The 23409-nt window shown below is 40.0% G+C and overlaps 1 protein-coding gene across 7 annotated transcripts in view; it reads right to left on the bottom strand.

Moving 5' to 3' along the window:
* SLC25A21 (solute carrier family 25 member 21) overlaps positions 1-23409 on the bottom strand; it is a 518509-nt gene that overhangs the window by 34898 nt on the left and 460202 nt on the right. For all 7 annotated transcript variants that reach the window (XM_021099142.1, XM_021099143.1, XM_021099141.1 and 4 more), the window contains 3 exons: positions 20696-20762; positions 12237-12296; positions 8431-8538 (listed from right to left, as the gene is read on the bottom strand). In XM_021099142.1, coding sequence (XP_020954801.1) covers positions 8431-8538; positions 12237-12296; positions 20696-20762 — 235 coding nt within the window. The remainder of the gene's footprint in view (positions 1-8430; positions 8539-12236; positions 12297-20695; positions 20763-23409) is intronic.

Below are 23409 nucleotides of genomic sequence, written 5' to 3'. Positions count from 1 at the left end.
ATCACGAGATGATCACTTAGGCCTTTCATTCCTCAAATGAAGTCTTGAAGTGTTTTCATAAATTTGAAAAAAAAAAACCCAAAAACCCTCCCTTTTATTTGAGAACAAAATCTAGGCGAAAGAAGAGGAATTGGGCTCAAAATCCCACAGTTACCCTTCTCTTAGATAGGTATTTCACCAGCTGTAGTCAATGCGGTTTAGTTTAATAGGGCCTGATGATGGACACAAAGACACCCAGAACATAACTGTGTTCTTTCTAGAATTTACATCTCATGAGTAGGGCTATTTTTAAACAATCTGTGAGTGGAAAACAATTTTCTCTAAACAAACTCTTCCAGATGCTAAGCCACAAAGCTACATCAACACCAAGTTGCTGCCCAATAACTGTCTGGAGGAACATGGGGCTTTCCGGGTGACAAGAGGCTGACCCCGTGCCTGGCCCTGGCCCTGCTGGCAGAGCAGGAGGGAAGGTGATGGCACTGTGGACACAGGGGTGACTGCTCAGAGAAGTCTGGTAACATGGGAGGAACCTTTGCTTTTTTATGGTTCCAGAAACACTTCTGATTTCCTCTTAAGCTTCTTAATTACCCACATTTCTTTATCCCAATGAAAACAGTATGGTTGACCAGAAAGAGACCTCTATGTCAGTGCTTAATTCCTTAGAGCTAATAACTGAAATAGGCCTTATTTTCCCATCTATAATACAGAGAGAAAGCCATTCTCCTTAGAGGGAAAACTGGAGGATCTGGTATCAAGCTTGTGTGAGCACTGGAAAAGACAGAAGGAGGCATAGCAGTGACCAGAGCAATGGTGCTGCAGGGCAATGGTGGCAGAAATCATCAATTATTTTTTCTTTATATAGCTCTGTATTACTTAATTTCTGAAAAGAGTATTACTTTTGTAACTTACAAAGTTATATAAATTTAGATCCCTGGCCCAGGAACTTTCACATGCTGTGGGTGTGGCTCCCCCCAAATTATATAAATTTAAAACATCAGTGGTTCCCATTGTGGCTCACTGGTAACAAACCTGACTGGGATCCATGAGGATGCGGGTTCAATCCCTGGCCTCACTCAGTGGGTTAAGGATACAGCAATGCCATGAACTGTGGTGTAGGTCACAGATGTGGCTTGGATCCTGTGTTGCTGTGGTTGTGGTGTAGGCCAGCAGCTGCAGCTCCGATTCAACCCCTAGCCTGGGAACTTCCATAAGTTGCAGATGTGACCCTAAAAAGTTAAAAAAAATTTTTTTTAATCAAATAAAGGAAAAAACCATGTAAGGCATCTTGCACAGTATCTGGCATACAGTAGATGTTCTGTAAATGGTAGCTATTATCATTACTTCAAAGTCTTAGTTCTGAAAGCAAAAATCTAGGATCCTGGCACAGCTGAGTGGAAGACTGAAGTCTATTTTCTGTAAATGATAATAGAGAGGCAACTTGGCTGCTGCCTTAGCTATTGTTGAAAGATAACTACAGGAATGGATTCATATACATAACTCACTTTTCTGCCCACAAGAATCATAGACTGGAAAGGAGTAATTTGTGTGCTGAACAGCTTCCAGGCAGGATCTCATATAGTAATGCAGGAAAAATTTGAACTTGACTCAATACATCATCATGAATGCTGACATGCCCTTGAAGCTGGCTTCTCACACTATCTGAAAACAGAGCCACACACTCACTCTCTGTATAACTCAACTTCTCTCTTTCTTGAAAGAGAAGATCACAAAGTCAAGTCCTATTCTCTACAATATAAGTAGGTTCAAACATTTGTTAATTGCTTACAGAGAAAATAACCACTAAGCTTTGTGCTAGCATACATGATTTAACTGGTCTCTCTATTAGGCAATTAAGTTCCAGGATAAAGTGTGTAGATCTATATTTAGTGGTGTTATCCAAAAATCAGAATCAAACCCTGAACTGATTTTTTTTTAAAAATCCCTATCTTTAACAATTCTACCATCCATGACACATTTGCTGTTGGTTCACTGATCCTTAAAACTGTAATCATAGAGAACATGGGTGGAAGAGTATTTCTTTCTTGGGCTGAACATCTTTAAAGAACAAATAGAGGTGAAACAGGCTTTTGCAATTTCCTAAAGGTTTAGTTTCATGTTTAGGGGTGAGAATGATTATGTTCATATGTAACGTAGATAAAAATGACAGAGCAGAAGAAAAACCTGTGCCCCATCCACACATCAGAAGCAAATCCTATAGACCTCAAGGGAAGGAAAACACATCCCACTAGCCAAATAATAACTTTGAAGTAGATTTCAAAGTGGAGAGAAAAACTGGGAAACAATTCATACAAGATTTTGCTCCTGGGGAGAAATTCACATTTTCCAGGCTAGCAGAGAGTGTGCCAGCCAAACACCACTTGGCTTAGCAAATTTTGATAGGGGACTTCTAGTTCTTAAATGTGTACAGAAAAAAACGATGCACCTAGTTAGATGGGAGTGGGGTCTTATAAGGACAACAAGCTACAAAGCCACACGTTTGGCAAGACTGGGTATATAAACCAACTCCAAGAGAGAAATCCTCGGGCAAGTGTAGTCCTAAGCCAAAAAGACTACAAACCAGAACAACACTTTACTTGGGTTTAGTTTGAAGGACGGGGGGAAATTTGGGTCTATCCCGATTTTATCTGAACATGTTTTTACACCCACTGAACCAAACCAGAGCATGACAAAGCTGTGATTACTTTGCTCCCCACAGAAGGTCAAGCATATTTAAATTAGAGACCGGTTTTCTTTATTCGCTGTGAATTTTAAGATGCTGGCCAAGATTCTGGTATTGGAATTAGAGGAAGTGTGGCAGGGATTATAGCCTTTGACTGATATGGTGGTAATTTCAAAAGTGGAGTCAAGTCAAGCACACCTATTGAAATACATTATACAGAAGCTGGAAGGGTATGAGGGAGGTATCAGGAACCAAATTAACCACAATTTCCATAACATTTCCAGACTGGTTTAAGGCTAACTGGGTGGGAAGGCATATTTTATGGGTAACATACTTTTGACTGGCTAGAGAATCAGCAGCCCTAGACCACAGACGTGAGAACACAGGCAGCTGCTGCAGCCAGCAGGGTACCTGCCATTCCTGGGAAATCCTGTCAGGAATTTCACCAAGGGCTCCAAGAACACAGCACACTCAGCGTCTGCTCTCAGCCCTTGGACCCCAGCTAGAGGGGCCTGATTCTGGCCCTTTGCCAGCCATGCTCTCCCCACAGGGCCAAGCAGACATCTACTTGCTTCCCACAGCCACCTTCTAGACCATGCTGTGCTCACCCGGGACCATGGCTGTCCTTTGGCTCCACCTTTATCACTCTACCGTTGCCTGCAAGACTTTAAGTGTAATACTTAGAGTAGCACTGACCACTGTCACCCTAGGCTATCCTCTACCGCAGACGACTTCTTGGGAAATTTTCCAGTCTCAAGGGTCATGCTGACTCACCTCCTCAGGCTGATGAAATAGGAAAATTCACCATTACTGTGTAGGAATCTATGGTGGTTCACTTCTAAGGCAGGAAGGCAGAAAGGCTGGGCGGCACACCCTGGGCCTGAGAGACTCACACTATTGGCAGAACAGCAAGTGTTATCTCCCCGCAAAGTAAGCCTCTGGGGAAACTGCTCTGCTTTTTGCGAAGATGTGGTCAGGCCGTTTGACCATTCTGCATGCAGCCCATCCAGTTAGTGCTTCACCACAGCTGCTGGCTGCAACTGACTGGAAAGGCTGAAAATGAGCTTAGTTCACAACCTCCAGATGAAGTGACCAGGAAAGCTTGCTCAAGAATCCACTTTACATGACTATTCTGCAAGAAGAACATCTTGATTGTGGTAGAACTCCTCCCAAAGTGGCTTAATTTTTTTTTTTTTTTAAGTTTCCTCTCGAACTGCTGCTGCTATATGCAAGTTATTTACAGCAAACAGTTATCCAACTACTACTGTTTATGAAAGCAGATCTGCACCTGAGTTTAAAGAACTTGTCAACAGGCACTGTAACTATGCTGCCCTTAAGCCCTTAAGCCGTGATAAGGGATTCAAGTTGAAGGGATTGTGTTGGCAGCTGGGAGTGACCCAAGGGGAACCATCGCTCAGTAAGCTGTTTTTGAGTCCACAACTGGAGTTAGCTGTGACTGATATTAATTGGGGCAATATCTCAAGATAAATGTCTTTAGTTACCCTGAAGAATTTATAAGATCAATTTGCATCTACAAATAGTTACCACTGATTGAGTGCCTATCATGTACCAGGTTCTGTGTTAAGACCTTTGCATATATTATCACATTTAAATTCTCATAAAAAGTAGGTTGTGATAATAACTACTAACACTTAATTAAACCATCACTACATGACAGACTGCACTGACAGCTTTATATGCACACCTCAACTAACCATTTGCTGTGGCTATTACCATTATTCTTCCCTAACAAAAGAGGAAAGGGGTTATGGTCAGAGCAGGAATCAGGAGGCTGTCACACAGTCAATAATTTAGATGACCGTGCAGGGCTTGTATTTCTGCCTACTTCACAGAAATGCTTTGCTGTAATGCAGATCACCATCATTTTACCACGGAGGGTAACTGCAGGTAACCTGTTCAAGGCCATACTGTTAGGAAATGGTAAAGCACTTGATGGGTGTATCTCTCCTCAAATACTGATCGGTTTTCTCTCCCCAAACCAACTGCCTTCCTGTTCTAGGCATCTTTGTTTATATATCTTCTTTGGTAATTTGCACATAAGGTTTAAACTTTTTAAGAAATTACAGAGCAGGAAAAGTGAGGATTCCTGCTCCTATAAATGAAGTACTAGAACCTGAACTATGCAAGGTTGAGTCCTACGATGGGCCAGCATGTCATTCCACTTTGATTAGCTGAAAAGATTCTCTCTGAAGAGGGCTTGCCTCTGGCAGAGGCATTAGGACATTTCTATGGGGTTACTTGCTTTTCTTTATACAGCTCTGTATCTTCTAAATTTTCTACAAAGAGCAAGTGTTACTTTTGAAAGCAAATGTTCACAGATAATATTGAATACGTTCTCCTGTGAAGCATGAAACTACACCAAGTCCTTCCTTTAAACTCATCTTCCTTTTCCCCATTCCAGTCTCCTTTCCAGAGGCAACCACAGTGAGAAGTTTGTCTGAATCCCTCCAGACCCACACTGTCCTATGAGGACCCACATGTGGTTACGGAATGCTCGAAAGTCCTAATTCAAACTAGAGTGTGCTTGTGAGCATAAAATACACACTAGATTTAAGTATTCAGTATGAAAAGTGTAAAATATATAATTTGTATATTGGTTACAAAATATATGGGTTAAATAAAATACATTAACTTCATCCATTTCTCTTTACCTTTTTCATATAGGTACTAGAGAAAATGTGGCACACATTATATTTGGACAGCACTGCTAGAGTCAAGATCATTTTTAGTACATTTGTACACTCATACGTATATATAGAAATACATAGTTTTTTGGTGTTTTCGAAGATAAATGTACATTACTTTTATATTTGAATTAACACTTTTTTCCTTAAAAAAGAAGCATAATCTTTACATGCACTGGAAATTAAATTAATTCCTTTCTTCCTCCCTTTCTCTTCCTCTTCCTTTTCTCTCCCAATCCCTGCCCCCTTCCCCTACTTCCTAACAATCTATGAAGCCTTAGAGTGAAGAAAGTAATAACTATTCTTAGCTATACAAATGCTGAAGTGAGCACACTTAATATCGGGATTAATTCAACATAGGTACAGATTAACAAAAGGCTATCCCTTGTGGGATAAAAGGACATGCTAGTCAATGGATGAGGCTTTGGAGTTTTCTAGACAAAAGTCATAGGAAACAGCTGCATTTGCTCAAAATGGCTGGTAGTTATTTTTTATTTATTTTTCAAATCTTTCAAAAAATTTAAGTTAGTCGATTTACAATGTTGTGTCGATTTCTGCTATACAGCAAAGTAACCCATATGTGTGTGTGTGTGTATGTATATATTCTTTTATACACATGCACACACATTCTTTCTCATAGTATCTTCTGTCATGTTCTATCACAAGAGACTGAATATAGTTTCCTGTGCTATACAGAAGGACCTCACTGCTTATCCATTCTAAATTTAATAGTTTACATCTGCTAAGCCCAAACTCCCAGTTCACCCCACTCCCTCCCACCTCCCCAGTAGTTATTTTTGAATGACTCCATTCAAAATTTGCTATTCTTATATCATTTCTTTCAGATTTTTTTTTGTAATTAGCATAGTCCCGTTACCTTCTGTTGGGCGACAATGCGCTCTTTTCCAATGTGATCAATATTGCCTATAAAGTGCCACCTCCTTTCAGCTACTGAATCCTGATAGTTGCTGGAAATAAATGCTGATATGTGTGACCTATGTGATCCCTCTTTTATAAGTTCTGACTAGCTGAGGTAATATGACAAATATTTTATGATGTCTCTAAGAGATTTTTATTTTGTCTAAGTGAATATCTGACAATGAATCCAGTTCAGTGGCTTCTGTAAGAGAAACGACCCCAAACAAGTTCCCCTATCCCCCCACTTAGAAAAATGGCTGCATATACATAAACAATTTACACAGACCACACTCGTATAAAGGAACCAGGAACACATGCACATGCAGCATTCTTGTGTTGGGCTGGAAGGGTGTTTACCATGTTCTAGCCTCAGCACATGCAAAAAATGAGCAGTTCTTACATGGCCTCAGTGTAGAACCTCCTTGAGGGCAGAGGAGAGAAAAAGAACGTTAGGCGTGAGCAGGGGTGCTGTGATAATTTTTCAATCCTGTGAGTGCTCCCTGATGCTCTGTTTCATGGTGTTCCTCGGCTTACAGGCTGTCTTGATAAAGGAATGCAGTTTGAAGGCCTATGTATTCTTCTGCTTACTCCTTGCTTCCCCAAGAAAGCTTCCCAATGGGTAAAATGGGGCATTAGGTGGGGAATTCTACATCTTCTAGCTGGTAATTCTCATAGTCTAAAAAAATCAAATTTTTCTTGAGCAGATTCTATGGGGGCTGCCTCAAATGTTCTTTTTTTGGGGGGCGGGGAGGGGCGGGCTGCATCTATGGCATGTGGAAGTTCCTGGGCCAGGGATCTAATCTTCACCATAACAGCAACCTGAGTCACAGCAGTGACAATGTCTGATCCTTACCCAGTTGAGCCACCAAGGAACCCTAATTAAATGCTCCAAATTGACAGGACCTTTGAAAAGTCTTTTTTTTCCCTCATAGTCCTTACCATCTTTTACTATCATTCAAGGAAGCACAGAGAAAAGGCAAAACAGAAACAAAGACTAGGGAAATACAGGAATTTTTAACCTTTTTTTGCAGCGCTATATATCACTGCAATTAAGACAACCTTTTGAAACATTAAAAAAAAAAATTTCCCTTAATTAGGACTGACTTCATCTGGGTAGGCACCATCTGCTGCAGCAGCCCAACCCTGTCCTCAGCAGGTCTTGGCATCTACAGGTGAGTGGGCCCCCCTCTCCTTTCCCACACCCCAGCTCAAGAAGTGCCAGGGAGCTCTCAGGCGGTATCAGCAGGCAGGAAATGGGGTGGGAGGGAGGGGGGTATCCACCCATTAGCAGCTGCTCAAGTAGTAGGCAGGGGAACTTTTCTACAGAGAAATTCAGGTCAGCAGATACTCCAAACCAATTTAGACCACATGCTACCCAGTTGTGGAAGTAAATGCAAATGTTAAGAAAGGACCTGGACTGACAATCTCCTTATTTTCCCTCCAACCTTGTGCTTGGCACCCAAAAGAATAAACCTAGAACAGTTGGACTTGGTGGTTTAACTGAAATTATTAGGCAACTGGAAGGAAGTGAAGGCAGCACACACCAAGGGAAGCTGTCTTCATGGAACATCATGTTCCAATGATTAAATGTCAAGACCCATCATTGTCCAAGTGGTGACGTCTAGACAGGTTTAGTAACCTGCTCATTCAGATTTAACCAAAAGACAAGCTTGACAGATTACCAGAATCTTTGGGAGACTGCAGTGGGTGGAGTGGGAGTGCTGGGGAGTGGGGAGGAGTGAGGTAATTTTTAAAAACGACTTCATAATTTTTTTTAAAGCACAATAATATTATCACCTCAGTGGTTTTTGCTACAGTCTATTCTAATAACATGTGAAATAGAGGTTTTGCCTAAACTAGAAAAAACATTTCAAAATAAGTCATTATAGATTACATTAGGACTCTAAGCTAAAAATGTATAAACATGTGTTTGTCCATCAGACTTTAGTGCATTTCTGTTAACGCTTTCCTTGCAGAAAAATTTGGACTTTTTCTTATGCTACTTCCTTAACAATAACTTACTATGGCTTTAACAAGTGGCCAAGAGCTGGGTTCATAATTTTATACTATACACTGAAGAAGAATCTTTTACATTCCCTCAACAATAGGAAAACATTAAATGATTACCTCTTTAAATGTGTTCCGATTGGCTTGCAAGCCAACTTTTACTACCTCAAAGGGGTTGACCACAATGGCTTCTGTTAGTCCAGATCCCAATCCAGCAATGGCAAATGTCTAGAAAAATTAAGTCAGTCAATACTTTAAAACAAGTTATCATGTGTACTGGGTTAAGCAGCCTACTCATTATACTATGCAGCTGAATGTTATAATGAGACTGGAGGAACTCATATAAATGCACCATATACCATTACTCAACAGCTTTAGATCTTGATTAGATGCTGACAATTCATGAAGAAGAAGCCACAAACCACATCCTAACAATTCAAAATAAAATGTCAAAGCCCCATCAACAATGACCTTTTCCTTTAATGAAAAGAAAGGCTGTTTTACTTACTTAAGGTGGATAATAAAACATCTGCACATGTAATGACTTAAAGAGAGTTTGATTGTAAAAGGAGAGCTTCATTTTTAAATATCTACTTCAGTACATTTACTGAGCATATAAAAAAATTCAAGGAGCAGAACCACAAATAAAGTGTTAATAAAAAGCTAAATTTCAGGTAACCAAACAGTATAGCTAAAAATAGTTAATGTGTAGTCATATTCTTAGAGTCACTATTCTAGGACATTAACAAACAAAAAAATCATTTTTATTTTATTTGTTTTTTGCCACATCCAAGGCATATGGAAGTCCTGGGCCAGGGATCAAATCTAAGCTGCCCCTTTGACCTAGGTCACAGCTGCAGAAACACTGGATCCTTAACCCACTGTGCCACAGTGGGAACTCCAAAAAATGTTTTAAAATTTATCCTTTACCCTTCTTTTTAAACGAATAATTGCCTTGTTCTTCTAGACCTTGAAGCTGAGCAATAAAAGCGGAGGTCAGAAATAGCTAGGTTGGGAGTTCCTGTCGTGGCTCAGTGGTTAAGGAATCCAATTAGGAACTATGAGGTTGTAGGTTCAATCCCTGGCCTCACTCAGTGGGTTAAGGATCTGGCGTTGCTGTGAACTGTGGTGTAGGTCGCAGAAGTGGCTCAGATCCCACATTGCTGTGGCTCTGGTGTAGGCTGGTGGCTATAGCTCTCATTGGACCCCTATCCTGGGAACCTCCATATGCCTCGGGTGCAGCCCTAGAAAAGACAAAAAGACAAAAAGAAAAAAGAAATAGCTAGGTTGTTTTGAAGAGTTCAAATTAAAATCTAGAACATTTATCAGAAGGTAGCTGTATGTCAGGTTCTTATTTGCTATCTGTTAAGAACATCTACAATAGAAAAGAACTTTCTAGAATTTTCCTCTAAGTAGAATGCTTAAGGGTTTTTCAGAAATTTTGTATCAAAAATAACCACGAGTATTAACACACACACACACAGCAGGAAAAACAAACTGAAAAAGAGCCTCAAGTCTTCAAAACAGATGCTTGGAAAAATACGTCTTTAGTGCTGAAGCTCTAATTCCCAGAGAAGAGACAGTACTACATACAACTAAGAGAAGAAAAGAGCCAATGAAGAATAAAGAACAGAAGCTCTTATTAGGAGTCTCTCATTACCTCAGAGTAGGAGACTAAAAGAGAAGAGAGAGAAAGGCAATGTTCTACAACCGAGGCAAGATGTAACCAGAGCAGGATCCAGAGCCAGGAGGTCTGTGCTTAGGTTCTGGTTCTGTGGCTTTTTTGGCTGTGTGACCAGAGCTGCCATGTACAACAGTTTGGGCACAAAGGTACATGTGGGGGCTGAAATCAGCTTGCATCCTACTTGCCAGGCTGGAGTCCTGGAGAGGCATCAGCCACATGAAAAAGGGGCACCTTCTCATACACCACAGGAAAACACCATGTGTGTTAGCTGCAGCTCTGTGTTTAAATCACTGAATCTTTTATAAGCCACAGTCTTCTCGTTTGTAAAATGGAGATACTAATACCTAATCTTTGCAGTTATAAGGGTATTAGGAGGGTCAACATAACATGCAAAAGCCCTTTGTAAAGTGCTGTACAAAACCCATTGTTATTGTCGCCCATTTAAATGGAGAGGAAGAATGGGATTATATACACTCTAGGAGAGAAGGAATAACTAATGATGTTTTCCTTTCCTGCTCGTTCATCACAATTTTAAACAGGGTAACGGACCAAGTATTTCATTCATTTATCTCAGACTTCCATCATGGAAGCCAAAAAAAAAAAAAAAAAAAAAAAATGCTAGTCCCAAACTCTTCTGACTGAAAAAGCTAAAATCCAGATGTCCAGGTTTTATTACTATATGCAATCTTCCAAGTAATTCATTTTTTTGTTCTTCTATAAAATTCAGCTACATTTGCTGTCAGAACTAGTGTTCAGCAGTCCTTTGTCAAAAGAATTGATCAGCTATCAGCAGATCATGTTACTCAGATTGTTCCAGGGACTCAGCAGTAACCGTCCGGTTCCCAGTCTTCCAGGCTTTTCATGTGAGAGCACCAGGGGACATTTAAGGGCTGTTTAAGTGTCTAGCTGTATCAAAAAGAAACTGGAATAAATGAGTTCAAGAAAAGAGAAAAACTGTATACAGTTTGCACAAATTCAGTCAGAGGAACTGGAGTGGCCAAAGGCTTTTGCGTTTAACACTCAAGAAAGAATGGCAGTCTCTCACATGTATCAATGCTCGACACAGGAACAGCCAGCTGGCCCTCTGGAGACCATATTTTATTGTCCTTTGCTAGGAAGTTTTTAATCCTCTTTTTAATAAGATGTTTTCAAAGTAAAGGGAGATAGTCAGGGAAGGAATTAAAAAAAACTCAGCCCATTTTAGGACTCATGCTACCTTCTCCTTCCATGTGAGGCTACCTCACAGCCCCCTGGTTTAAGCAGGTGGCTGGACCAGCAGTTTCTTTGTCATAACACAAAGTGACACTATTAGGTTTCTCCCTAGAAAGGGAGAATGTATGACTTTTAAAATAGCAGATATTTCTTCTTAATGAGAAGGTAATTAAGTAAAGTAATTAAAGAGTTGAAGCTCAAAATGCTACCCACCCCCCGACTGAGTTCTGAGGTGTGTTCCAGCAGGCAAACGAGGGGATTTTCCTAGAGGCTGCAAGGCACATTGCCAATTGGGGCACCAATACAGATATAGTTTTGTTTCATTTTATTTTGCAGATTTTGAGGGAGAAATTAGTGCATTTGCTCTCTCTGGGGCTTTGCTGCACACATACTGGTAGAACCTATTTGGTTAAATTTAATTTATTTTGGGAAAATCAGCAAAATTACCAAAAAGGAAAGGAGTGGCATCTGCAAATGTTCAAATCATCAAAAGCTTTTCATGTAACAGTTGAGATATGTCACTGTAAGATCACTCTTCTCCCAGACGATAAAAGGCTCCTCCATCTTCATCTGATCACAAAATAATCTGAAATCCTATATGTACTTGATTCTTATATTCAAAAGTCCTATACTTTTGCCTGAGAAAAAGCTGGAAAAGTGACCTGTTAGGAAATAATTTTAGGTACACGGACTTTCACATAAATAGATATGTGCAGTATGTATGTAAACACACACATGTTTTGGCTTTAAAAGAGTCTTTGACAAATGTACTCTTTATTTTATATTCTTGACCATATCTCATATGGGCCTTTCTACACATATCATTATTATCATAAATTCATCACTGGGAGCAATAAAATAGCCAAATTGTGAGTTATTAGGAAGATGGCTTTCAACAAGCAGCTGAACATTGAATAACTCGAATTCATATTTTAGTAACTGGGCTTGGGGACTCAAAGGGGTTTTTGTTTCCAGATTTTAGTTTATGAAATAACACACACACTTAAGAATAATAAATACTCTCACTTACCAGTGCTGGTGACAGTGACACATATCCTAGCAAGTTCTTGTACTGCTCAAAGGTGAAAAACTGTGAAACAAAACCAAACCCAGAGATTTATAACAATTTCCTGCCACAAACCCTTTAATTGACTCAAATTTCTTTAGTTAATCACTATATTACCTTGCATTTTGAAAAATGATAAACCGTCAAACACAGTTTTTAATCTGATCTCGGTAACTTCTCTTGAATCTTACTTTAACATTTACATTTTCAAATGCTGCTATAATAACCTACAGAAGAGCTGATGGAATCCTTTATAGCAATAAATGACCCATATAGCTTCCATTTACCATGACCATTTTCAGTTTCCTCAGACATCAATAGACTTCTTTTTTATGGCAGTGATTCAAAATTATAGGCGCAGAGACCTGAAATCTTGGGTCTCCTATGTTTTCTCTATGAACTCCTTTCCCAAGGAATGCCCAGTTCTCTCACCCACTTGTAAACAACATCCACTTCTCAGCTTTAACTTGCATTGACATCATTGTGTATCTCTACTGCTCCAAGGGATTTCTCAAAGCTCAGTGATGATGAAGGTGCCATGATAAATTCAACAAGGACATCTAGTCCCCCCCCATGCCTGAAAGTAAGATGGTCCTCAACATGAATGAAGAAAGACAGCTGCTTATTCCTCCCTTTAAAATCTGAGGATGACGAAGATTTTCTTGGTTCCTTCAGTAGACGATGTTGCATATAATTTTCTCTGTAAATGGATCGCTATGGAGGCACATCTAATCAATCACTTTGTATAATATGCTCCAAATAAGTTTTCTTCCTCTCTTTCTATATTATACATTTTGGACAACAATCTGGTTGAATGTAATGTTCTGCTCCTGGGTACTCTGTTAGATAGCTGCTAATATCACTGATAAAACACACTCTCAGTTCCTTTTAAAAATTATTTTATTTTATTTTACTTTTTGTCTTTTTAGGGCCTCACCCATAGCATATGGAGGTTCCCAAGCTAGGGGTCCAATCGGAGCTGTAGCCACCAGCCTACACCCCAGCCATAGCAATGCTAGATCCAAGTCACGTCTGCGACCTGCACCACAGCTCATGGCAACGTCAGATCCTTAACCCACTGAGTGAGGCCAGGGATTGAACCCTTGTCCTCATGGACGCTAGGCAGGTTTGTTAACCTCTGAGCCACAATGGGCACTTTTTTTTTTTTTTTTTTAATTCTTAGCTCCTGCTAGGGCCTTTTTCTCAAGCCCTCAGAAATGGCCTGGGTATTTTATGGTCCTAAATGTCTCTTCTACTCTATTACTCTATAACTCAGCACAATGGGGCAAGAAAAAAACATAAGTTTGCAGGCCAGATAATATTCTGTTGTTAGAAAGAGGTAGTTCCATGAATACATATCTCTAATGAGTCTTTGGGCAGCTTAAGAGTCATTATAGCACCAGATGGGTTGATTCTTTTTTAAAGACTCAGGAGCTATTTTTGTGCTCTGGTCCTTTAGATCAACTATAGATGTAGACTTCTGTAGAACAGGAATTCATTCATTCACTCATTTAACAAATATTTATTGGATGCCTCTTATGTTCTTCTTCTTTTTTTTTTTTTTTTTTTCTTTTTAAGTCTGTACCTGCAGCATATGGAAGTTCCCCAGGCTAGGGGTTGAATCGGAGCTGCAGCTGCAGGCCTATGCCACAGCCATAGCAAAGTGGGATCCAAGCCACATCTGTGACCTATGCCACAGCTTGTGGCAATGCCAGATCCTTAACCCAATGTACGAGGCCAGGGATGGGACCTGCATCTTCATGGATACTACATTGGGTTTTTAACCCACTGAGCCACAACAGGAACTCCATGCCTCCTACGTTCTATGCACTGGGGATGCAACAGTAAACAAGGGAAATCCTGCTTTCTTGGTCTAACATTCTAGTGGATGGTGATAACCCTGAAACTACCCTGGTGTTCAAATAATACCACGGGGAGCCACCATGGTTTTGATGAGACATGCACTAGAAGCCATTAAAAGAAAAAGAGTTATAGTCTTAGGTTTAAAAAATAACTTATTTTTTCTTCTTTTTCATGGTCACCATCATCACTATTCTTTGATAATCGCCTTGCGTGGATTTTTTTTTTTTTTAAATGCTGCACTGGTGGCAAACGAAAGTTCTCAGGCTAGGGTCGAATCAGAGCTTACAGCTGCCAGCCTGCACCACAGCCACAGCCACAGCAACAGCAAGGCCAGATCTGAGCCGTGTCTGTGACTTACACCACAGCTCACAGCAACACACTGAGTAGGGCCAGGGATCAGATCCACATCCTCATGGATACTAGTTGGATTTGTTTCTGCTGAGCCACAACTGGGAACTTCCTTCCTTCAGTGGATTTTGCTGTGAGCAATCCTAGGTCTGATTCCCAGCTATTTTAATTAGCTATGAAGGCGTAGTTTGATGTTATGACCTAAAATATAGGTTTTGTGACCTAAAACAAAAAACTTAGCTTCTAGAGTAGTCCTTAAATAAGAGAGCTTGAGTAAGATTTCCTGGCATCCCTGGCACATAGGAGACTTTCAGAAAATCTTGGTTTCCATTTCCTTTCTTCATTTTTGGTTATTAAAGGAACCAGAGATCCCGTAGTTATATGTATCATACATGAGAGCCTGCTGTGGTCTGGGAAACATGCGAAGGCTTTGCACGTGCTACTACATTTAATAAATACAACATCATCAGGTAACAGGAGTTCCCGCTGTGGCATTCCCCTAGCCTGTGAACATCCACATAGGCCTGGGTAGCTCTTAGCCACTATATTGTACTGCTCACTGCTGAGCCATGATTGTTACTAGTTTGGGAAGAGATTCTCTGTGCTAGAGTTTTCTTGCTTCGGAGGTCTTCTTGCCTTTCTTGACCCTGGAAGCTCAGTCCCTTAAAGCAGAATATTTCAAAGTTTTCTGACCACAATCTACAAAAAAAAAAATATACCCAATATAGGTGCACACACACAGGCAGTACCTGTTCATATTTACAACTGAAATAAAACACTGCTATAAAAAATATTTACCCCTTCTCTATGTGTAATGCATTCTGTGTCTATTCTATTTTATCAAAAAATCTTCTGGTGATCCACTATATCTAGTGGATCCACTACATCTATATCTAGTGACCCACTAAATTGATTTTAGGACTCACAGGTCATGACCCACAGTTTGGAAACACTGCCCTAAGGGGTCCATGTGGGTTCAGGAGAGTTCTCGAGATGATGGACCTCACAGAAAGTCTCACTAGCTTGTTCCCTTCCAGTGTGAGGATGCATTTCTTTCCTTTCTGATTTTCTGTCATGACAGGGAATTAAAGAACAAACTAGGATTTCAAAGGAGAAGTCTGAGGACATGGACTTGACCTGTCCCTCTAAGCATTCTCACAGGGAATTCCAAGTCTACATTTTGGGGCAAAGCTAGGCTTCTCCTTTCCCTCTCTCTGAAACTGTTAAACAATCCAACTACCACTTGCTGGTTAGTACTCATCAGCAGTCTGGCTGGAAGATTTTAGTGAATGATTAGGATAAAGTGATTCGGGTTCCTGGGAATAAAGAAGCCTTGTAGGCCAATGATAAATTGCTAATGTTCTAAATTCAAAAGCAATGAACAATATATATCCCATATTCTCATATGCAAATAGTGCTTTAAACTAAAAAAGAAATCTTGTTTTAATTTCTACCTTTGCAACCATAGCCTAATTTACTGAATGTTAAATAAAACAGTATCTCAAGAAAGGAAAAGCGAAAGTCTTTTAAAATGGATTTTCATGGAGTTCCTGTCGTGGTGCAGTGGTTAACAAACCCGACTAGGAACCATGAGGTTGCGTGTTTGATCCTTGGCCTTGCTCAGTGGGTTAAGGATCCGGCATTGCCGTGAGCTGTGGTGTAGGTTGCGGACGCGGCTCGGATCCCGCGTTGCTGTGGCTCTGGTGTAGGCCAGTGGCTACAGTTCTGATCCGATCCCTAGCCTGGGAACCTCCATATGCCGCAGAAGCGGCCCTAGAAAAGGCAAAAAGAACCAAAATAAATACATAAATAAAGAAATAAAATGAAATAAAATAAAATGGATTTTCAACAATAGTAAAACAATGTAATGTCATTATAGTTTGAAACCAATATTAACTAAAATATTCATTTATTCAACAAACACTTATTGGGTGTCTCCTGTAAAGAGAAGACATTATACCAGCAGTATATTCTTTTTTTTTTTTTTTTTTTTTTTGGCTGCACCTGCAGCATGTGGAAGTTCCTGGTTAGGGATTGAACTTGCACCACAGCAGTAACCACTCACAGCAGTGACAACACAACCTGCTGAGCCACTAAGGAACTCCAGAAGTATATTCTTAAAGAACGAGTAGATTAGCTATTACTTTAATTCTTTTCTATATGACACTACTCTTTTACCGCCCTCATGATATTTCTTAATAATTTCTTATGTACAACATTAGCTAGTGTACAGATGTGATAAAAGTACCCTTTCATATAAGACATAGGGTAATACTCTAAGGATGAAATTAGGAGGGTCAAGATGTAATAATGTTACCTACCCAAAGTCACGCAAATGAGTGACTAAAGAGTTTTGAAAACATTCATAATCAAGGTTCTGGGAACCTTGAGTATAAAATCTGCAATACAAATTAGTACGTTACATATAAACTATATACTGAAATCTAGAATTTGGTAGTCTGGCTGGATTTATCCCAGGGAGAGGGTCTGGACCTGGAGGGCAGGCTGTGAGGTCCCTGGAGAGGTATCATATTGGGTCTGGGCAGGTGAAGCGGGTACAGTCTTCCTGGGTGCCCAGCCCTGCAGATAGCACTTTTCCTTTTGCTTTCATCCACGTTCACTAAGCAGTCTAATCTAACCTGACCTCCCAGATCTGTTGTTCTGGGGTGCAGTTTAATTACATGGCAAGAGTTTGATCCATTTAATCCTTACTTTTAACAAGCAGGATCCAAGCAGTGCTCAGACTAGACTAACCATCCCCACCACAGAGGCAAACCTCTTCCGGGTCCCCCTCTCAAAACCCCACACCTTTTGAGGCCTCCCAGTTTGCCTGGTGGGAACAGGCACTAATCCCAGTTTGTGTGACTGCCCAGAGCTGTTCCCTCAAATCCTCTGACAGCTCTTTCCAGGCCTTGCTAGTTTCCGCATGTGTGCACTGGTCAGCTGGATACTTGAGGCGTCCTGTCCCTTTGCAGATCTTAGGAGTCCCTCTGTGCAGCTCTCTCCCTGGAGCTCTGTCCTATGAACTGCAGCTGCCTTGCCCTCCCTGGACTCTCAGCTCCTTTCCAACCCAGGGAGCTGGCTGAGGGTGTCTGCTGGATTTCTCGGGCATGCCCCTGGGCTGGAAACTTTCTCAAGGCAGTGAGCTGTGGCAGTCTAGAGGGCTCATCTCATTTGCTTCTCATCTCTCAGGTATGAATCTCCTTCCTTGTCTCATGTCTAGTGTCTTGAAAATTGTGGTGTTGTATATTTTGTTCATTTTCTGTTTTCACTGTTTGAGGCAGGAGAGTAAATCTGGTCCCTGTGACTTCATCTTGGCTGGAAACAGGAGTCATGGCCTTTCGAAAACTCTGAATAGTAGATGTGGGAATTTGGGGGAACAGGACAGGAATGTATCCTGTTATAGAGTCATAAATTTTGTTTCTGTTTCTCTTTATATATGTTTCATTTATTCATCTAATATCCATTGAACATGTACTATGTGTAGACACTGTGATAAACATAAGGATATGGTGGTGAACAAACAGCAATTTATAACCTCTCTTGAGTGTGGTTAGCATTAAACTGTCCTTGAGAGCCTGACCACAGAAAAATGGTGTTTCTGGACCTGTGAAGCTCAGGACTAGACCCTGGAACCTGGTATGTGGCGCCTGCCATCTCTAAGCAATCAGCTGGTCTCTTTTGAAGTATTTCATTTCCTTTTACTAACTGCGATAAAAATTCTGTCTTCATTTGTGAAAGGGGACGTTTGTTTGTTTGCTTTTTTGCATCAATGAGTTTTATTATTTTAATGATGAATCTCATTTCAAAGAAAAAAGTACAGAAAAAAATGTTTCCATACAATGTCTCTCTCCATATATACATATATATGAGTGATATCATATATACGATATTCAGAGACCACAAAGATATATGCATATTTACATATATATGCATGTATATGTGTATATCCATGGTCTCTGAATATTTTTTCACAGTAAACTTTGATGACATATAGTGAAGCAGTTTACGATGTATGAAATGGTTGCAATCAGATGATCACTTTCCTCACAAATCCTAAGATAAATATCTATAAAAAAAGAATGTTTTCATAAATTGTGTCGAAAAACTAGTGCTATCCATCTGGCAAAGATACGCTTAACTTGAAGTTATACTTAAAAAGCCAACATACTTACCATATGTCTCAATAATTTTAAGGTAAAATCTACTTGAAACAAGATGTCTGGGACTCATACACCATATCCAGTTGCCCAAAAGTTCATCTGTTAACCATTGTTCTGGCAGGGAGCATTGCTTTTTCTAAGTAGAGACTAACTCAATTTTGTACAGCTCAACTTTTTTTTTTCTTCCATAAAAGACTGTTCAACATTGATAAACCTTAATCCTCTTAAAGTTCAAATTGTCTCCAATGTATAGTATTAAGGAAAAATATTCCAGGAAAAACCCTGATTATAGTTTACTTTATTTATATATGTAAAACTCTGAACAAATGAATATATTATTCCATGGAGACAAAGTGACTTTCCTTTTGAACAGGAACCCTGCTCTGTTTGTTTACTTGGGCAATCTTTTATCAAGTGAAGCCATTTCATAATTCAATTCAGCTCTCTTGTGTACTTTGGTGAACTTTTTCCAGATTCTCCACTGCGATTCAGATCTTTATAATGAAAGTTGTATTGAAGTAATAATATAAAGTCACAAAAACTGTGGCAATGAAGAGGATGAATTTATAGAGAAAGCATGTTTTAAAGATTTGTTTCCTGAATTCTAGAGCTGAATCAAATCCCATTAAATTTCCATTTTGACACAATGTAAAAGTTCGGTGTCTGTGTATATATGTTAGGTTTTTTAATCATAATTTTTAACCCAGTCATCCTCTTAATTTACTGATAAAAAGTATACAAGCGGCTTTTTCTTACTTTTCAGGAATACTGGGAATGCAAATTGAGTAATGTGTGTGGAAAAAAAAAAAAGCCTTATGCCAGCAGCTGCAAAGGAAGCCTTTCAGTCTAAGTATATGTTATCCTTACTATGAGAAGACAAAGCCGTATTTGGTGATGTCAGTGGTGTGGGAGAGGGGGGCAATGCCAATTAGAGTCACCATGATCAGGCTTCTGAAAGCATGATCACATTTAGTTCTTTCTCCCCAGGAGGTTCCACTAGATCTCTCTGAACCAGCATGTAGTATCTAAACCTCCAGAGTTATGTGGTTCAAGAATGGAAGTCAGCGTAGTGGAAGTAATTATTCCGTAAAAACCAGAATAGAGAATTTTAACAGAGGAGACCAGGGGGAAATGAAGTTAGCACACCAAAGAAATGTGTTCTTTGAGAATCATACACAAAGAGAACCATATGCTCTGTTCATAAAATGAGCATGATTTAGGGAGAAAGGTTTTTCTACCTCACTTCTCTCCCCTCCTTTCCTTCTCTCTTACTTTAATAATTATTGCTCCAAAAGCAATTTAATGAATTGCCTTGAGAAAAAGCCCAAGCTCTTTTGTGGCTGCTGTGGTTTGATTACATTAATTTCATTCACCACTGTGCTGTTTGTTTGTTTGTTTGCTTGTTTGCTTGTTTGTTTTGGCTGCGTCCACGGCATGCAGACTTTTCCAAGCCAGAGATCAAACCCGCACCACAGCAGCAACCTGAGCCACAGCAGTGACAATGCTGGATCTTTAACAGTTGGGCCACCAGGGAACCCCATTGCTGTGCTTTCTGTGTAATTTCCCCATTAGAAGGAAATGCTTTTTTCTGGAAAAAAAAATTCACAAACCAATACGCCAATATTTGAGAGACCAAGTCTAACTATAATACAAATTATGTTTTAATTTCTGCATTAAAATGTTAGAGAGTTCCCACTGTGACCCAGCAGGTTAAGAACCCAACTACCATCCATGAGGATGCAGGTTTGATCCCTGGCTTCACTCATCAGGTTAATGACCTGGCATTGCTGCAAGCTGCAGCAGAGTTCACAGATGCGGCTCAGATCTGGCTGTGGTGTAGGCTGACCGCTGCAACTCCAATTAGACCCCCAGCCTGGGAACTTCCATATGCCATGGGTGTGGTCCTAAAAAGACAAAAAAAAAAAAAAAAAAAGAATTAGTGTTCTATATTTAATTCCCATCTATGTCCCATATTGCTGTGGGATGTGTTGATACTGAAGCTCATACTACAGTCACTGTTCACTCAGTGGGAAGGCACATGGCATTTACCTTCACTGCTCTTTTTGGTGTTTCAGCCAAGATGGGTGGTAGAATTCCCTTGTAAAAACCAAACAACCTATTAGGGAAATAAAAAGATTTTAAATCAGTAAGGGAATTAGGAAAACAGGTAATTCTGCCTTTGTTTATGGACAAAGCAACTAATCTTAAGGTATTCCCAATTATTCAATGTAGCACATCTATCACAAAGTCTTCCTTTGTTTTAAAGTGGAGAGATTATGAATTCTACATTAATAGCACTATGAGACTCAGAAGAAGAATAAGTGATACTGAGACTGAACCCCTTAAGTAAGTTGCTAAACAAAATCACAAGTCGTACCTTAAAGATAAAGTCAACCCCTCCTTAATCTAAAAAATTCTGGACTGATTTTCTCAGTTGTGTGGTTGGTAGCCTCAAGTAGTCTACCGTCTTGCATATCCTCCCTGTGGTGACCAAGTGAGGCTAGGGCTACACCTGAGCCCACTAGATTTGAAAGTGCTGAGGCTAATGGGTGGTGAAATTCTCAATTTTAGCTTTATTAACATGGTGGAATTAACAAACCCTATGACTGTGGAACTAGGGCTCCCAGCCCTGTCCTGTATTAGTCATAATTTTTAAAAATCTTTTTAGGGTTGCCCTGAGGCACATAGACGTTCCCAGGCTAGGGGTCGAATCTGAGCTGCAGCTGCCAGCCTATGCCACAGCCACAGCAATGTCAGATCCGAGCCATGTCTCTGACCGACACCACAGCTCACGGCAACGTTGGATCCCTAACCCACTGAGCCAAGCCAGGGATAGAACCTGCGTCCTCAGGGATCCTAGTCAGATTCGTTTCCTTTGAGCCACAATGGGAACTCGCTGAATTAGTCATAATTTTTATAACTTCCTTGATGGAGAAGGAAGAAGGTTAAGGAGAGCTAATTATAGGAACATATGTTGACAGACGAAATTTCAAGCTCCCTTGCTGATATACAACCTCACAGGGCATGGGACAGCTATTATTGTCAATATTGAGGGACACGTGGTCACATATCAGGAATTTTTAGGAAAAAAACAGAACGAGTGCCATGTGTTTATGATAAGTTTTATAAAAAGTCACCATTTATGTCTCATTAGATTTTAAGATTCAAATTTTAAATATTTCTGCCCTGGAATCTTTCTATATGTATAGCAATACCGTCATTTAAACCCAAAACCCTCATTTAAACCTCTCTTCAACAGAAAATAACATTCTGCATTATTTTCTAATAATCAGTTTTCCTGATGAGCCCATAAGTGGTTACAGACAAAGGCAGGATTCAACATGTCCTTAGTTTAGGATATCCATTTAATATCCTAGAGAAGGCTGACTGGCCCCTCAAGCTTCACTCCAGCTCACTGAAGCTGGCTTCTGCTTCTAGCTGTGCTTCTGGAACAAGAAAACTAAAAGATTATTTAGACTAACTTGCTGTGCTACCCAATCAAATATGGTGACCTCCTGCTCTTTCTGAATTCAGTGGTTTACACACTACCCTTCAGTGAAGAGAGCAAAAGACTTGTTGTACAGCTTCTAAACTGCTAGCTCTTTGAGGGCTGGGTATGCATTATAGTGCTTAACCCAGAGTCGTGTGTGTGTGTGTGTGTGTGTGTGTGTGTGTGTGTGTGTGTGCGTGCGCATGCACATGCATATAACCAGGACACAAATATTTGTTAAGCTTGTGGATTTCGGGAGTTCCCATTGTGGCACAGAAGAAACCAAGCTAGAATTCATGGACTAGAATCCATGAAGACACAATTTCGACCCCTGGCCTCACTCAGTGGCTTAAGGATCTGGCATTGCCATTAGCTGTGATATAGGTCACAGACTCAGCTCAGATCTGGTGTTTTGTTGTGGCGGTGGTGTAGGCTAGCAGCTATAGCTCCAATTCAATCCCTAGCCTGAGAACTTCCACATGCTGCAGCTGAGGCCCTAAAGAGCAAAAAAAAAAAAAAAAAAGCTTAAGGATTTCATGAAGAGAGGGAGAGGAATCAAATGATCCCCTGATCTGGGCTTACTCTGTCCATTATTTCTGACTTAATGGATAGTGCTAGCATTTGTTAATAGGAAGTAAAGCAGACCTATGATTTGAAGAACTATGGGAATACATGAATTTCCCCTACCTCCTTTCCATTCTAATGCCAGCTATTGATTCCTGAAGTTCACTTGTAAAAATTAAATACTTTTTATCATAAATTTATTATAAATTAATTTTTTTTCTTTTTAGGGCCACATCTGTGACATATGGAAGTTCCCAGGCTAGGGGTCAAATTGGAGTTACAGCTGCAACCTATGCCACAGCCACAGCAATGTGGGATCTGAGCCACATCAGTGACCTACATCACAGCTCATGGAAATGCCAGATCCTTAACCCACTGAGTGAGACCAGGGATCAAACCCACACCTTAATGGACACTAGTTGGATCTGTTCCCACTGAGCCACAATGGGAACTCCTAAATTTATTATAAATTAATTATTGTATGATTTCCAGCATGAAAGCAACTAAGCATAGATTTGTTTTTCCTAAAAGATAGTATGTTATTTTCCTGAATAGAAGTTCTTATATTTATAATGAAAGACATACTTAGTTCTGTTCCTTTCGTGCTAATTTTTTCACATCTGGAAGACTCTGGTTATAGAGGGGAAAATGAAGAAGAACATTTGAGTAAGTAAAGCTTTTAGAACAGAGTGTCTCAGTTAATAGAGGT

This window comes from Sus scrofa, chromosome 7 (genome assembly GCF_000003025.6).
Source record: "Sus scrofa isolate TJ Tabasco breed Duroc chromosome 7, Sscrofa11.1, whole genome shotgun sequence".
Classification (NCBI taxonomy): Eukaryota; Metazoa; Chordata; class Mammalia; order Artiodactyla; family Suidae; genus Sus; species Sus scrofa.
This window is presented reverse-complemented; position numbering and strand designations above follow the sequence as displayed.